Below are 17,949 nucleotides of genomic sequence, written 5' to 3'. Positions count from 1 at the left end.
GTTTGGATTTTCATTCGCTGAACTCCACTGACACGAGGAGCCATTGTGTCAGAAGAGGGAAATCTGACTGAAAACACAAGAGCTTTACATGAGAAAAGCAGAGCAATGTCTGTCTTTCTGTCTGTCTCTCTGTCTGTCTGTTTTTCTATCTATCTGTTTATTTATCAATCTAGCCATACTAATGATTCAGTCACAGCAAGTCTCCAGTTAATGATTTACCTATTCAAATGATCTGTGAATCATCTATCCATCCATCTAACTATCTATCCATCTATCCGTCCGTCCATCCATTCATCCAACTATCTATTGTTGTATCTATCCATCCATCCATCCATCTAACTATCTATCGTTGTATCCATCCATCCATCCATCCATCCATCCATCCATCCATCCATCCATCCATCCAACTACCTATTGTTGTATCCATCCATTCATCAACCCATCCATCCATCCATCCATCGTTGTATCCATCCATCCATCCATCCAACTATCTATCGTTGTATCCATCCATCCATCATCCATCCATCCATCCATCCAACTACCTATAGTTGTATCCATCCATCCATCCATCCAACGATCTATTGTTGTATCTATCCATCCATCCATCCATCCAACTATCTATTGTTGTATCCGTCCATCCATCCATCCATCCATCCAACTACCTATCGTTGTATCTATCCATCCATCCATCCATCGTTGTATCCGTCCGTCCGTCCATCCATCCATCCATCCATCCAACTATCTATCGTTGTATCCATCCATCCATCCATCCAACTATCTATCGTTGTATCCATCCATCCATCCATCCATCCATCCATCCATCCATCCAACTACCTATTGTTGTATCCATCCATTCATCAACCCATCCATCCATCCATCCATCGTTGTATCCATCCATCCATCCATCCAACTATCTATCGTTGTATCCATCCATCCATCATCCATCCATCCATCCATCCAACTACCTATAGTTGTATCCATCCATCCATCCATCCAACGATCTATTGTTGTATCTATCCATCCATCCATCCATCCAACTATCTATTGTTGTATCCGTCCATCCATCCATCCATCCATCCAACTACCTATCGTTGTATCTATCCATCCATCCATCCATCGTTGTATCCGTCCGTCCGTCCATCCATCCATCCATCCATCCAACTATCTATCGTTGTATCCATCCATCCATCCATCCAACTATCTATCGTTGTATCCATCTATCCATCCATCCATCCATCCACCCAACTATCTATATTTGTTACCATCCATCCATCAATCCATCCATCATCCATCCATCCATCCAACTATCTATCATTGTATCCATCCATCCATCCATCCATCCAACTACCTATAGTTGTATCCATCCATCCATCCTTCCATCCAGCTATCTATCGTTGTATCTATCCATCCATCCATCCATCCATCCAACTATCTACCGTTGTATCCATCTATCCATCCATCCATCCACCCAACTATCTATCATTGTATCCATCCATCCATCCATCCATCCATCCATCCATCCATCCATCCATCCATCCACCCAACTATCTTTATTTGTAACTATCCATCCATCCATCCAACTATCTGTCGTTGTATCCATTCATCTATCCATCCATCCATCCATACAACTACCTTTCGTTGTATCTATCTATCTATCTATCTATCTATCTATCTATCTATCTATCTATCTATCTATCTATCTATCTATCCATCCATCTATCCATCGTTGTATCCATCCATCCATCCATCCATCCATCCTTGTATCCATCCATCCACCCAACTATCTATTGTTGTATCCATCCGTCCATCCATCCATCCATCCATCCACCCAACTATTTATATTTGTAACCATCCATCCATCCATCCATCCATCCTTGTATCCATCCATCCACCCAACTATCTATTGTTGTATCCATACATCCATCCAAAGTAATATGACAGATTTATTGAAAACACTCCATAAACGCGCACACACACACACACACACACACACACACACACACACACACACACACAGAGTAATTGGGGAAGTTCGGAACTTTCACATTCACTTCCCCAATTGTGATGTGAGAGCTTTTATGGACACTTGTGTAATGTCATCGCTTTTCTGAACTTGAGTGTTCTTCTACACGTCTCTTATTTTTGTATAAACCCCCGCCCTCCCCTCCCCAGAGTGATCTAAACTCCACACAGATTGACAGTTTGATCTTTAACGCGGCTATAGTAAATGAGATTGATTCTGCTTCGGTTGTTTCATGGTTGGTTATTTAGCTCTGGCTGTTTTTAACTACAGTAGTTGACCTGGACACTGTGACTCCTGAGCGGGAACCCAAGGCTTTTAGAGTCTGTGTGTTCTCATGTTTTCCCAATAGTGCATTGCAGGGTATTTTCACACACCACAGGAAGTCCGTTACATCTGCACACACACACACATACACACACACACACACACACAAAGTCACTGTCTGTATTGCTCAACAGCCTGAAGAGATCTAACTGTCTGACTCTACAGCCACAACACCTTCATCACACTCTATACTGTTTCAATCTATAGAGTAATATTAATAAATTATTAATAATAATAATAATAATATAGAAGATGCATTCAGAAAAAAAGTATATAAAACTCTTAAATATTCAAATTGGGACATTTGTATGCATTTACAGGTATCATAACACAGACATGGTGTGCCACTGGGCTCTGTCTTTGGCCCTTTCTTATTCTCTGTGTAGTAAGAATAAATGTAATAATAATAAAAATAAATTTGATTTAATGATAATAATAATAATAATATAATAATACTAATAATAAGAAATTAAATTATAATAATTTAAATGATAACAATAATAATGATGATAAAAAAGATAATAAGAAATTAAATAATAATCATTTAAATAATAATAATTTGTTTATTCATTCATTAATTTACTTTTCAGCTTAGTTCCTTAAATAATCAGGGGTCGCCACAGCGGAATGAACCGCCAACTTATCCAGCATATGTTTTACGCAGCGGATGCCCTTTCAGCTGCAACCCAGAACTGGGGAAAAAATAAAAAATAATGATAATAATAATAAAAGAAAATGCATTAAAAATAATGACATAAAACTCATAACACAGACATGGTGTGTAATAAAAAAAAAATAAAAAATAATAATAATAAATAAATAACAACAACAACAACAATAATAATAATAGAACTAATGATAATAATAAATAAAAGAAAATGCATTAAAAATAATGACAAAACTCATAACACAGACATGGTGTGTAATAATAACAACAATAATAATAATAATAATAATAAATAAATAACAACAACAATAATAATAATAAAACTAATGATAATAATAAATAAAATAATAATAAATTAAGTAATAATAATAATAATAAATAACAACAACAACAACAACAACAATAATAATAATAATAATAATAAATAACAACAACAACAATAATGATAATAATAAAACTAATGATAATAATAAATAAAATAATAATAAATTAAGTAATAATAATAATACATAATATTAATAATAATAAAAGAAAATGTATTTAGAAAATAAGTAAATAAAACTTTCAAGTATTCATAATAAGACATTTTTACGCATTTACAGGCGTCATCACACAGACATTGTGTGCCACTGGGCTCTGTCTTTGGCCCTATCTTGGTCTCTGTAATAATAATAATAATAATAACAATAATAATAATAATAATAATAATAATAATAATTATTATTATTATTATTATTATTATTATTATTATTATTATAAGGGATTGGAGTCATTGCAGAGATGTATGGATGCAGTCCTCCAAGCTCATGATGGAGTCAGACACAATATTCATTCTGTTTCCACTGCAGCATGAGCACATATTCTATACTGGACATTATTGAAGGTTCAGTGAGCAGACTTTAGTCTAAGCAGAGTCAGACCTTACTGTCCTAATCAAATCAGTCAACATCAAGGCATGATCATATTTTATTGTGGTAAAATAAGCCTCATCTAGAGGCCTTTACCTTTCATATAAGACACTTCTGATACCAAATGATCAACTAGAAGTCCAGTTATTATTGCTGTTCCTAAAACTTGTATAGGCCACAAGACTTTAGTCAGGTAGTGTATTATGTCCAAACAAACTTTTATTTTGGATGTGATTAATCTTCGTCCAGCACTACTAATAATCTCACTCGATTTCCAGTGAGAAAAACAGAGAATGTGCAGAATAGAGAACAAGAAAGGGCCAAAGACTGAGCCCTGTGGCACACCATGTCTGTGATGTGACACTATTAACAAGCTAAACAGCGCCGCATGCCACTACATTCATAACTAAGAATAAATGTTGGATTTTAATAATTTGGGAATTCAATTCTGTGTGGAACAATGATCTCGATGAATTAATTCAAGGTAAACTCTTCACTCTTTCTTAAAAGGTGTTTCCAGGACTACAATACGATTGCAATAACTCGGTTTCCAGTACGAACGTTGTCCTTGTGTGTTTTTGAAAGACCTGAAATGGAGAAAACCTGCTCATACATGCGGTCAGAGCGCAGTGTGGTTATGATGGCTGCAGTGGCTGTAATTTCCAGGAAGCTTGTTCACAGAGATAAAGACAAGACAGCATGCTGTCAGTCAGCCAGCGCTCATCATTCCCTGCATGTGCAATGTATGTACAGTTTATTTATTCATGAGGTATGCTTTTATATTTGTGAAATACACAAAATAAAAGACGCTTTCGACAAAATAAATTCTAATTAAGGCTCGCGAAAAAATCCAGACATAAAGGCAAATGTAAAAATCAAGTGCCAAAAGGAAGCTCAGAATTTAGGGGAAAAGTTGCAAGAAAAAAAACAAAAAATATATATATACATGTGCTTTTATTAAGATTGGTTAATAATACTAATAATGAAAAATGTTGTGCTTTTTTAATATGAAGATGACCAGTTGTAATAAATACTGTAGGACATGAGCATGTAAAGACAGAGCCCAGTCACACACCATGTCTGTGTTATGGCGCCTGTAAATGTGTTAAAAAGATCTTAATTAGAATATTTAAGAGTTTTATATGATTTTTTATGCATTTTCTATATTATTATTATTATTATTATTATTATTATTATTATTATTATTATTATCATTTAATTATTATTATTATTATTATTATTATTATTATTATCATTATCATTTAATTATTATTATTATTATTATTATCATTTAATTATTATTATTATTATTATTATTATTATTATTATTATTATTATTATTATTTTATTATTTTATTATCATTATTATTATTATCATTATCATTTAATTATTATTACTATTATTATTATTATTATTTAATTATTATTATTATTATTATTATCATTTAATTATTATTATTATTATTATTATTATCATTTAATTATTATTACTATTATTATTATTATTATTTAATTATTATTATTATTATTATTATCATTTAATTATTATTATTATTATTATTATTATTATTATCATTTAATTATTATTATTATTATTTTATTATTATTAGTATTATTATTATCATCATCATTTAATTATTATTATTATTATTTTATTATTATTATTATTATTATTATTATTATCATTTAATTATTATTATTATTATTATTATTATCATCATTTAATTATTATTATTATTATTATTATTATTATTATTATTATTATTATCATTTAATTATTATTATTATTATTATTATCATCATTTAATTATTATTATTATATTATTATTATTATCATTTAATTATTATTACTATTATTATTATTATTATTATTAATGTTATTATTATTATTATTAGCATTTAATTATTATTATTATCATTTTATTTATTGTAATGATTATTTTTATTGTTATTCATTCATTTTCTTTTAAGCTTAGTCCCTTTATTATCCAGCCCATTTTTTACGCAGTGGATGCCATTCCAGCTGCAACCCATCACTGGGAAACATCCATACGCACTCTTTCACACTCATACACTACGGACAATTTAGCTTACCCAATTCCCCTATAGCGCATGTGTTTGGACTGTGGGGGAAACAGGAGCACCCGGAGGAAACCCATGTGAACACGGGGAGAACATGAAAACTCCACACAGAAATGCCAACTGACCCAGCCGAGGCTTGAACCAGCGACCTTTTTATTTGTTAATAAAGTCATCTGGAATGGCAAAGGAAGCGTTTTTGCAGGACTCCCAGAGTTCATCAAGATTCTCTGGATTCATCTTCAACGCCACCTCCTTCATCAGCTTAATAATGTTTATGTCTGGTGACTGGGCTGGCCAATCCTTGAGCACCTTGACCTTCTTTGCTTTCAGGAGTTTTGATGTGGAGGCTGAAGTATGAGGAGCGCTATCCTGCTGGAGAATTTGCCTCTCCTGTGGTTTATAATGTAAAGGGCAGCACAAATGTCTTGATACCTCAGGCTGTTGATGTTGATCATCCACTCTGCAGATCTCTCGCACGCCCGCATACTGAATGTAAACCCAAACCATGATTTCTCCTTCACCAAACTTGACTGATTTCTGTGACAGTCTTGGCTCCATGTACTAATGTTGTAAATACTTGTAGAAGCTGCAATACAGAATGGGTTTTACATGAAATCGGTTTTCAGCATGATGTCATAGCATATAGCATTACATTAACTTCCACATAGAACTTTTTATTTCCTCGTTCTTCAGAAAACGATCTGCATATTGCCACAAGCACCATTGTGTTTGTGTAATCCAATCATAGCTCTGGGATGGTGTGCCACAAGGCTCAGTCTTTTCTCGTTCTCCATACCTGAGATATACACTCACTGGCCACTTTATTAGGTACACCTTACTAGTAGCAGTCGGCCCCCCTTTTGCCTTCAGAACTGCCTTAATCCTTCATGTCAGAGATTTAACAAGCTACTGGAAATATTCCTCAGAGATTTTGCTCCATATTGACATGATGGCATTACACAGTTGCTGCAGATCTGTCGGCTGCACATCCATGATGCCAATCTCCCGTTCCACCACATCCCAAAGGTGCTCTATTGGATTGAGTCCTCTGTGGAGGCCATTTGAGTACAGTGAACTCATTGTCATGTTCAAGAAATCAGGTGATTCACGCTTTATGACATGGTGTGTTATCCTGCTGGAAGTAGCCATCAGAAGATGGAGACACTGTGCTCATAAAGGGATGGACATGGTCAGCAACAATACTCAGGTAGACTGTGGCGTTGACACCATGCCCAATTGGTACTAATGAACCCAAAGTGTGCAAAGAAAATCTCGCCCACACCATTACACCACCACCACCAGCCTGAACCGCTGATACAAGGCAGGATGGATCCATGCTTTCCTGTTGTTAAGGCCAAATTGTGAGCCGAGCATCTGAATGTGGCAGCAGAAATGGAGACTCATCAGACCAGGCAACGTTTCTCCAATCTTCTATTGTCCAGTTTTGGTGAGCCTGTGTGAATTGTAGCCTCAGTTTCCTGTTCTTAGCTGACAGGAGCGGCAACCGGTGTGGTCTTCTGCTGCTGTAGCCCATCCGGCTCAAGGTTGGACGTGTTGTGTGTTCAGAGAGGCTCTTCTGCAGACCTCGGTTGTAGCGAGTGCTTATTTGAGTTACTGTGGCCTTTCTCTCAGCTGGAATCAGTCTGGCCATTCTCCTCTGACCTCCGGCATCAACAAGACATTTGCGCACACAGAACTGCCGCTCACTGGATATTTCCTTCATTCTCTGTAAACCCTAGAGATGTTTGTGCGTGAAAATCCCAGTAGATCAGCATTTTCTGAAATACTCAGAGCAGCCCGTCTTGCACCAACAACCACGTTCAAAGTCCCTTAAATAAGCTTTCCCATTCTTGGTTAACATGTACATGGTTTATTTCAGTGATTCACAAGAACGCTGATCATACTGGGAATTATCAGTAAGATTATTAGTCATTATAAGACAAAAAGCAAAATCACCACCTACAATAAAATATAAAGGTTTCACACGGCGTCATATTTATATCATGATGTCATTGGAAAACATTAAGTTCCACATACAACTTCTTTCTAAAATTCACTACTGTTTGGTTAAATGCGCACATGTATGGCGTGCCACAAGGCTCAGTCCTGAACCCTTCATTATTTCTCTGCATGTTGTTTTTGGTGATGTTATGGGACGTTTGGAATCGTCACAGTTTGTTTTATTTTATATCACCTCCAGTAACAGTTGTATTCAGTTCAAGTGGGAATACATTACAAGTATTAAGGATTAAATATTAAACAATTTCCAGGATCGATTCTACCTCATAAATGTCACAATATAAATAATAGTGTTAATGTAAAAATACAAACATTATTATTTATTCATTCATTTTTCCTTCCGCTTAGTTCCTTATTTATCAGGGGTCGCCACAGCGGAATGAACCGCCAACTATTCCAGCATATGTTTTACACTGTGGACGCCCTTCCAGCCACAACCCAGTACTGGGAAACACTCTTACATTCACACACGCACACTCAATTTCTGTTTACTTAATCCCCCTTTACTTAATAGCGCATGTGTTTGGACTGTGGGGGAAACCCACGCCAACATGGGGAGAACATGCAAACTCCACACAGAAATGCCAACTGACCCAGCCGAGGCTCGAACCAGCGACCTATTTTCTTTTTTTTATAATACAAAAACATCTCATCTGGTCTTTGTAAAAGCATTGTTAAAGTATTTGTCATTTTTAATGTGACCCGGCTAAAAAAATAACTTTATTAATTGCTTTATTTGTTTTCTTTGAGATTTTTATGAAACTTTTAATAAACATAACACACACATAACATTTACTTATTGTAAACATTCACAAAAAATAAACAAACAAATAAAAACATACATAAATTACAAAAAATTATAAAAAAAAATATAAATAAAACTACAATATAAACACAATAACTACAACAAAGCATCTGACAGTTATTTAATTGTTTTATCTCTAAATGTTAAACTATAATGTAAAGTTGAAGTGGATTAATGGTGATTTTAGAGTACTCGGTGACAGCCTGCATTAAGACGTTTGTGAAATGTGTGTCTGAAAGTTGAAGAATCGCTCTTCTCTCCTGTGATAATCTAATCTGTGTCTGTTTTAAACATGTGCTGATGCTCTGCCTCCATCATCTGGCAATGAGGAGAATAATTTCATGTTCACTTCTGCTTATTATAAACACCTAATTCTCCACCGAGCCAAAAAAATCAATGCTATTTTGTTATTGTATACAGACTTGAAATATTTTCTAGTTTAACATGAAATAATGCAAAAATAAAGACCTAAAGGTAACATTAATAATAGGTTTTTAATCATCTATTCAATTAGATTCAAAATACAGAGCAACTATAATGGCACACACTGTAAAACCCAATGAGTTAATGCAACTCAAACCATTTGAGGAAACCAACAGCAACAAACCATTTAAGTTCATAAACTAATCCTAATGAGTACTGTGAACTTAATACATTTAAGTTGAAGCAATGAGGTATTTAATTAACTCGTTACCTTCAACACTGAGTTCAAAACTCTTTTCAAATGAGTAGAATTAACTTTCAGTCAATTTTGAGTTACCTCCACTCATTTTATTTGATAAAGTTGATTGAGTTTTACAGTGTGTGAATGTATATTTATATTATTTACAGCCTGACAGACAAATTACATTTACATTTACATTTACATTTAGTCATTTAGCAGACGCTTTTATCCAAAGCGACTTACAAATGAGGACAAGGAAGCAATTTACACAACTATAAGAGCAGCAGTGAACAAGCGCTATAGACAAGTTTCAGGCGTGTAAAAGTCTAAGAAGCAAAACATTAGTAGAATTTTTTTTTTTTTTAAATTATTTATACTATGTTAACAATTTGAATAATACAATTATTTTATGAACAGTGAGCAGTATAAATGTGCACTGTAAAACCCAACAGCAAACCTTATCAAATGAAATGAGTGGAGGTAACTCAAAATTGACTGAAAGTTAATTCTACTCATTTGAAAAGAGTTTTGAACTCAGTGTTGAAGGTAACGAGTTTATTAAATACCTCATTACTTCAACTTAAATGGAGTAAGTTTAAGCTACCCACCGTGTCGCCTCATATCCCAACTCATTGTCTGCATTACATGGTGTTTACATTGATTTAAAGAGGTCATCTTCAAGACAGGACTATATGAAATTTATGAAATGTACAAAATCTATACTAAAATCAAAGAGAAACACAAGTTTTATGAATAAAACGTACACAAGTTACATATTTTATGAATACCTCCTCGTGTACAGTAGCGGTGAATGAGGAGAAGCTGACTTAAACTTGCTCAGAGAAACGCTGTTGCTCTCAATTGTTTACTGCACTAAATCAGTGTAATGGTGAAGGGATTGATCGAATAGGCCTGCTGATAAAAGGTTTGCAGAAAAAAAATGCCATGCTCACTTGTAAAAATATTTCTGTAGTATTTTCCAAATACAGCATTTTGTTTTGATCTTAATGTGGCTGCTGTATTTTGTAGTTTATTTTGATACATGTAAAAATGAGGTATTTGGTATTTTATTTTAAAATACGTTTCAATGCATTTTTGCTCATCTATCTATCTATCTATCTATCTATCTATCTATCTATCTATCTATCTATCTATCTATCTATCTATCTATCTGTCTGTCTGTCTGTCTGTCTGTCTGTCTGTCTGTCTGTCTGTCTGTCTGTCTGTCTGTCTGTCTGTCTATCTATCTATCTATCTATGTGTATATATATATATATATATATGTATGAATTTTGTGGAATCCTATATTCATTCATGTTGTCCTAAATTAAATTTGTATTGAACATGAAATGAAACCATTAAGTCGTCCCAAAAAGTCTCCAGAATTGTGTTGTTTCAGCTCAGTTTTTGTATTTAGTCTGAACAAGCAGCATTTAGTTTGAGTGTGTCCGGAGTCTGCGTTCTGCATCTGCGGCTGAACAGCTGCTTTCAGCGAATCGCGTGTGTTTTCATCATCAGTCTCCGCTCCGGCATTGGTTCTGGTTCTCCCTCCTCCAGACTCCCGCAAACATGTCCGTCTGACGCCCCGAAAACCGCCGCATCCACCGGGCTTCAGGATGATATGGGCCCGGCGGAGCGCCTGACATCCGTCCGCAGGCATCATGAGGATTTTAACGGCGTGCGGTCTCTTCCTGGCGCTCTGCTCCATCGGGCTCCTCACCATGGCCATCAGCACCGACTACTGGTACGAGACAGACGCGCGGAAACACCGGGACAGATGCGATAAATACACCAGCCCCAAATACCCGGGCTACATTTACAACTCCAACCAGAACCTGCCTCTCCGGAGGCGGCCGGCGCGCGAAGCGCTGCACTTCGGGCCCGTCATGGAGTGGCACTGCAGCCGCTACTACAACTCCACCACCACCGGCCTCTGGAGGAGGTGCCACAGGGAGGGCTTCGACCTGGTGATGGAGGATCTGATTTTTAAAGGTAAAATACAGAGCTGTTTTTGAATGGGATCACATTACAATACTGGAGACGTCTATTAGCCTGTTTACTCACATGAACATTGAACAATGCTTGTAGTTCAACATTTACTAATGCATTATTAAAATCCAAAGCTGTGATTGTTAACACTGGTTAAAGGGATAGTTCATTCTCACGTGTTTCTAAATCATAAATCATCTAATGAGTGTCTGTTGAACATGAAGATATTTCAAAGAAAGCTGAAAACCACCATTGACTTCCATTAAAAAAATACAATGGAAGTGGATGGTTACAGGTTTTCAACATTCTTCAAAATGTTAAAGGACCTGATTTTTGAAAGTGAAATACAGAGCTGTTTTTGGAAAAACTTTACAATATGGGAGACGTCTGGTTAATGTATTTACTAACATAAACAAATCAACAATGCATTTATGTAGTTTAGCGTTTACTAATGCGTTATTAAAATCCAAAGCTGTGATTGTTAACACTAGTTAAAGGGATAGTTCCTTGTGCTAATACATGTTGTGTCTTTACTAATTCTAAAAGTGTGGTAAACCATGCTAGAAATATGTTAGCAGTGTGCTAAACAGGTTAGCAGAGTGCTAAATCAGGCTAAACATGCAAGAAATAATAAAAAAAAAACACCAGAGTTGTGCTTAAACATGCTAGCAGTGTTGTAATTATGCTGCACATATAGTATGCTAGCAATGTGTAGGCTAGCCTGAGTTTGTCTTGATGAACTTCTTATTTCTGAAGCTTCTGTGTGTTTCTGCAGGTGTTCTTCAGCGCTGTACACCGGTGAAGTATTACTACTCGGCACCGAATATCCCTCGATACCTGCCGGCGAACATCACCAAGTCCATCAGACAGGATGAATGGCACGCGCTGCGTACGTACTGTACTTGTATATCCTCCTGAGACCCCATTGACTTGTGTCTTCTGTAGTAGACATTGTGTTTTCCTGAATATTCTTTAATTTTTTTGAGCTACTCTGTCAAGTCCTGTTGTACTGTGCAGAAGACATCCTGGACGTTCTAGTGATATGTCATTTAAATTACACCAATAATTTGATTTTAATGCGACTAAGACAATACTCTGATTAAGAGTCGACCATGTAAACAGCGTTTTTTGATTCATTTAGTCAGATTAAGGTCATAATCTTACTAAAGAATCGAATTAAGACGTGTGGAGTATGCCGATTTTAGTCGCATTATTGAAGTGCAGTACAGGCATGTAAACTTAATCGAATTATTACCGTCATGTAGGACTTTTCGCCACGTTTTGCGACAGGATAGTCCACACACGCACACACACACATACACGACACTCTTTGCACCTACCGAGTCAGTGCAGAGCACAGACACCTGCATCGGGAAATGCTGAGTGTTTTTTTTCTTCCATTCAGCATGCGGTATGAACTTCCATTAAAACAACACTTCCAGCAGTTCATAGTTGCATCCAATATCTTGTTTGTCACAGGGGGGCATGCCCGAATGAAAGTGAAAGTGCCAAACTGCAGTTTAAGTCGACAAATAAATAATGAAACACCCAAATTAAATGAAACTCCAGCACAATCTCATGGCAATTCGTAACTTTTTGATTTAGTGGCTAATTCGTACGATCTTAGTACAATTTAGTACGATTTGCTCATCCCCCAATGACGGTTTGGTTTAGGGGTGGGGTTAGGTGCCACGCCTCCTTTTTAAAATCGTACAATTTCATACGACTGAACTCGTACGAATTAGTACGAATTAGCCACTAAACTGACAAAACGTAAAATACTTACGTTTTCTCGTGAGATCAGGCTGGAAACTCTGGGGGAAATGCAGATAACGTGGTGACGCAATGACGTTAATCGAATTATGTGCTATAATAACATGTGAAACGGGATCATGAAAGTAACACTCAAAAAGCAACTCATGTAAATACCTTAATCTTATTATTCTCTTAATTAATTATAATTCGATTACTGACGTCCATGTAAACATAGTCAATTAGAGAAATAGAGACAATTAGAGAATGACAATCAGTTTTAAATCACTTTAATGTTAAATTTGTTTTGGATTAACATCACTTTTATTTATTTATTTGAGTTCGGCTCTCTTTCAGACTAAACTGTTTCAGGAATTTCAATACAAAAAGAAAAAAATGGCTTTTGTTTAGTTTTTGTTACATTAATATTGGATTAATATCCCTTTACAGCCATATCCTGTACAGTTATATTGTCTGAGTTTGGCGGTCGTTTCGAACTAAAATGGTCCTGTGGTCCACTACAGTAGACATGCTGTAAAATTAAAAACAAAATGTAAAAACTCTCAATTGTAGAATTTTTTTTTTACCCAAAGGATGTAGGAAATCACAGAAAAAAGAAACAAAAAAGAAAAACTATTTGGGTCTCAGGAGGATCTGGGTACCATTTCTTTCTTCTCCTAGATAAACCTATTGTTAAACCGATACTTTTGAATAATAATAACGCAACTTATATGAAGTTCATTCATTCATTTTCTTTTCAGCTAAGTCTCTTTATTAATCTGGGGTCGCCACAGCGGAATGAACTGCCAATTTAACCAGCATATGTTTTATGTAGCGGATCCTCTTCCAGCTGCAACCCATCTCTGGGAAACATCCATACACACTCATTCACAGTCATACACTACGGACAATTTAGCCTACCCAATTCACCTGTACTGCATGTGTTTGGACTGTGGGGGAAACCAGAGCACCTGGAGAAAACCCACGCGAACGCAGGGAGAATATGCAAACTCCACACAGAAACGCCAACTGACCCAGCCGAGGCTCGGACCAGCAACCTTCTTGCTGTGAGGCCACCGCGTCGCCCTTATATGGCGTTATCTTTAAAAAATGTTTGTATGTGTATTTAGAAACTGGGTGTTTCCCAGTACTGGGTTGTGGCTGGAAGGGCATCCGCTGCATAAAACATATGCTGGAATAGTTGGTGGTTCATTCCGAAAAATACCTCACAAATAATGTTTTCTAACTCTCTGAAACGGACCCTTTTAGGCTTTGATCCAAACGGTGTCATTTTGGTGACTGTCGCTTTAAATGCAAATGAGATTGTGCTCTTTTCAAAAGAGGGCGGAGCTACAGATGCCTGTGCGTCAGATTCAAAGCATGACTAACATTATCTCTGTGAGAAACTATCTATGCTAATGAGGGAGAGATGGTCACTAGTGGGCGGGGCTTTCCCCCTCTGATGATAGGGGAGAATGGGAGGGAGAATGTCAATCAAAAAAGGGAGAATGTCAATCAAACTGTTTCTGCAGACTGTTTTGATTAAGTCTGATTATAAATAAATCAAATTAATTAATTTTAACCATTAGGAGCTGCAAATAGTCACACACTGCTGACACACAGCTGTGTTGAAACACCTTATAAATGTGATTTTTGCATAATAGGTCCCCTTTAAAGTGCACGCTCAGTAGTGTGATCCTCTGTGTGCAGATCTGCAGCGAATGACGGCGGGGTTCATCGGGATGGCCGTCTCCATCATACTCTTCGGCTGGATGGTTGGTCTTCTGGGCTGCTGGAAGCACAATGAACTCATGCAGTATGTGGCAGGACTGCTCTTCCTCATGGGAGGTGAGAATCAGTGCCAGTTGTCTGTAAAACTACACATGACCAGCAGGTGGAGACTCATGACCGGCAGAAAAACCAACTGCAGTCAGTCTGGAATAGCACTAGTACATTTATTGAACGCTATTATGTGCTGTACTTGACCTTGTAGATCTTTTATGTAGTACTCTAAAGCTAAAGTGATCTGATTTGGACAGTCCCACATGAAAGTAAATACTGTAGTAGTAATGTAGTGTTCATAAACCATTCTATAAAGTGTATTATACTGTATATAATATATTATTTACAACTCTTTGATGATGAATGCTCCAGCATACTGTAGTATTAACAATAGTGAACTGATAAACTGAATTAAATACTGTAGTATAATTACGTTTTTGCTACAGTAAACTGTATTGTAGTGTGATATACCCAGCAGTACTGCGTCATTTGTTTATTAGAACTTTGTTGTTGTTGTTGTTGTTGTTGTTGTTACCATAGCAACTATAGAATCACCACAACAGATCAATTATTATAGTGTTTGTGTTACCATAGCAACTGTAGAGTTACTACATGTGATTAATTACTACATTTCCCATGTTACCATAGCATTAGTTGTTGAGTTCCCATAGCAACTAAAGAGTTACTACATCAGAAATATTACAACAGTTCCTGTGTTACCATAGATACTATAGAGTTACTACATCAGATTAAGTACTACAGGTCCCGTGTTACCATAGCAACTATAGTTATTACATCAGATTAATTACTACAGTTCCCATGTTACCATAGCAATATAGATATCATGTAGTTGTTGTGTTACCATAGCAACTAAATACTTACTACATCAGATTAGTTACTACTGTTCCGGTGTTATCACAGCAATGTAGATATATAGTTTTCGAGTTACCATAGCAACCATATACTTACTACATCAGATTAGTTACTACAGTTCCTGTGTTACCATAGCAACTATAGAGGTACTACATCAGATTAATTACTACAGTTCCAGTGTTACCATACCAACTATAGAGTTACTACATCAGATTAATTACTACAGTTCCCATGTTACCACAGCAACTATAGAGTTACTACATAAGATTAGTTACTAAAGTTCCCGTGTTACCATAGCAACTATAGAGTTCATTACTACAGTTCCCGTGTTTCCATAGCAACTATAGAGTTACTACATCAGATTTATTACTACAGTTCCCATGTTACCATAGCAACTATAGAGTTACTACATAACATTAGTTACTAAAGTTCCCGTGTTACCATAGCAACTATAGAGTTAATTACTACAGTTCCCATGTTTCCATAGCAACTATAGAGTTACTACATCAGATTAATTACTACAGTTCCCATGTTGCCATAGCAACTATAGAGTTACTACATCAAATGAATTACAACCGTTCCCGTGTTGCCATAGCAATTATAGAGTTACTACATCAGATGAGTTACTACAGTTCCCGTGTTACCATAGCAACTATAGAGTTACTACATCAGATATATTACAACAGTTCCCGTGTTGCCATAGCAACTATAGAGTTACTACATCAGATGAATTACTACATTTCCTGTGTTGCCATAGCAACTATAGAGTTACTACATCAGATATATTACAACAGTTCCCGTGTTACCATAGCAACTATAGAGTTACTACATCAGATATATTACAACAGTTCCCGTGTTGCCATAGCAACTATAGAGTTACTACATCAGATATATTACAACAGTTCCCGTGTTGCCATAGCAACTATAGAGTTACTACATCAGATATATTACAACAGTTCCCGTGTTGCCATAGCAATACAGACAATAGTTCAATTACTTGGAATTAAATCTTATAGGCAGATAAATAATTTTTCAGCCTTTTTCAGTTTAACACTGATTATTAATTTGTTGATGTAAATAATAATATTTCTAGATGTTTTAACGATTCATGTATTTTATGCTACTATTATTATTTTAGCCACTAGTACCATTTTAATGGCAAGCCATATAATTTAGCATTTTGGCTGCTAATTTAATAAGGGTTGTCAGATAATTAAGGCAAACATCAGTAGGTGTAGATTAACACTAATAACTGGGAGTTTTTTCATTTCTGTTTTCCTCCCCACAGGTACGTGCTGCATCATCTCTCTGTGTACGTGTGTGGCGGGCATTAACTTCGAGCTGTCCCGATACCCGCGCTACCTCTACAGCCTGCCGGAGGACATCAGCCACGGCTACGGCTGGTCCATGTTCAGCGCGTGGGGGGGTTTGGGGTTGACGCTGCTGGCCGGATTCCTGTGCACACTCGCCCCGTCACTGCAGAGCCCTCAGATCAGCTCCAGCTCCAGCACACACAAACCAGCACAGGAGAACGGCATGGTCTGACACACACACACACACACAAACACACACACACACACTCTAGCAAAGGAGAACGGCATGGTTTGACACACACGTGCACACATACACACTCAGAAACAAAATCACACACTCAAGACACGCACATACACATACACACTCAGAAACACACACACATTTACACATTTAGAAACACAAACACGCATACACACTCAGAAACACACACATACACACTCAGAAACACACACATATACACATTTAGAAACACACGCACGCATGCACGCACACACACACACACACACACACACACACACACTCAGAAACACACATATACACAGTTAGAAACACACACACACACACACACACACATATACACATTTAGAAACACACATGCACACTCAGAAACACACACACTCAGAAACACACACACATATACACATTTAGAAACACACACACACACACACACACACACACACACACTCAGAAACACACTCAGGAACACACATATACACAGTTAGAAACACACACACATACACACCCAGA

The 17,949-nt window shown here is 36.4% G+C and overlaps 1 protein-coding gene across 1 annotated transcript; it reads left to right on the top strand.

Moving 5' to 3' along the window:
- Positions 1-10,960: 10,960 nt before the first annotated feature.
- tmem276a (transmembrane protein 276a) lies at positions 10,961-17,542 on the top strand. The gene is made up of 4 exons (XM_056452006.1): positions 10,961-11,484; positions 12,257-12,370; positions 14,944-15,081; positions 17,177-17,542. The coding sequence occupies exons 1-4, from the start codon at positions 11,154-11,156 to the stop codon at positions 17,431-17,433; spliced, it is 840 nt and encodes a 279-aa protein (XP_056307981.1). The 5' UTR covers positions 10,961-11,153; the 3' UTR covers positions 17,434-17,542.
- Positions 17,543-17,949: the final 407 nt, after the last annotated feature.

This window comes from Danio aesculapii, chromosome 25 (assembly GCF_903798145.1).
Source record: "Danio aesculapii chromosome 25, fDanAes4.1, whole genome shotgun sequence".
Classification (NCBI taxonomy): Eukaryota; Metazoa; Chordata; class Actinopteri; order Cypriniformes; family Danionidae; genus Danio; species Danio aesculapii.
This window is presented reverse-complemented; position numbering and strand designations above follow the sequence as displayed.

Coding starts and splice junctions, on each gene's coding strand:
- tmem276a (XM_056452006.1), top strand. CDS start 11,154: ATGAGGATTTTAACGGCGTGCGGTCTCTTCCTGGCGCTCTGCTCCATC. Junction 11,485..12,256: donor GGAGGATCTGATTTTTAAAG/GTAAAATACAGA, acceptor GTGTTTCTGCAG/GTGTTCTTCAGCGCTGTACA. Junction 15,082..17,176: donor ACTGCTCTTCCTCATGGGAG/GTGAGAATCAGT, acceptor TCCTCCCCACAG/GTACGTGCTGCATCATCTCT.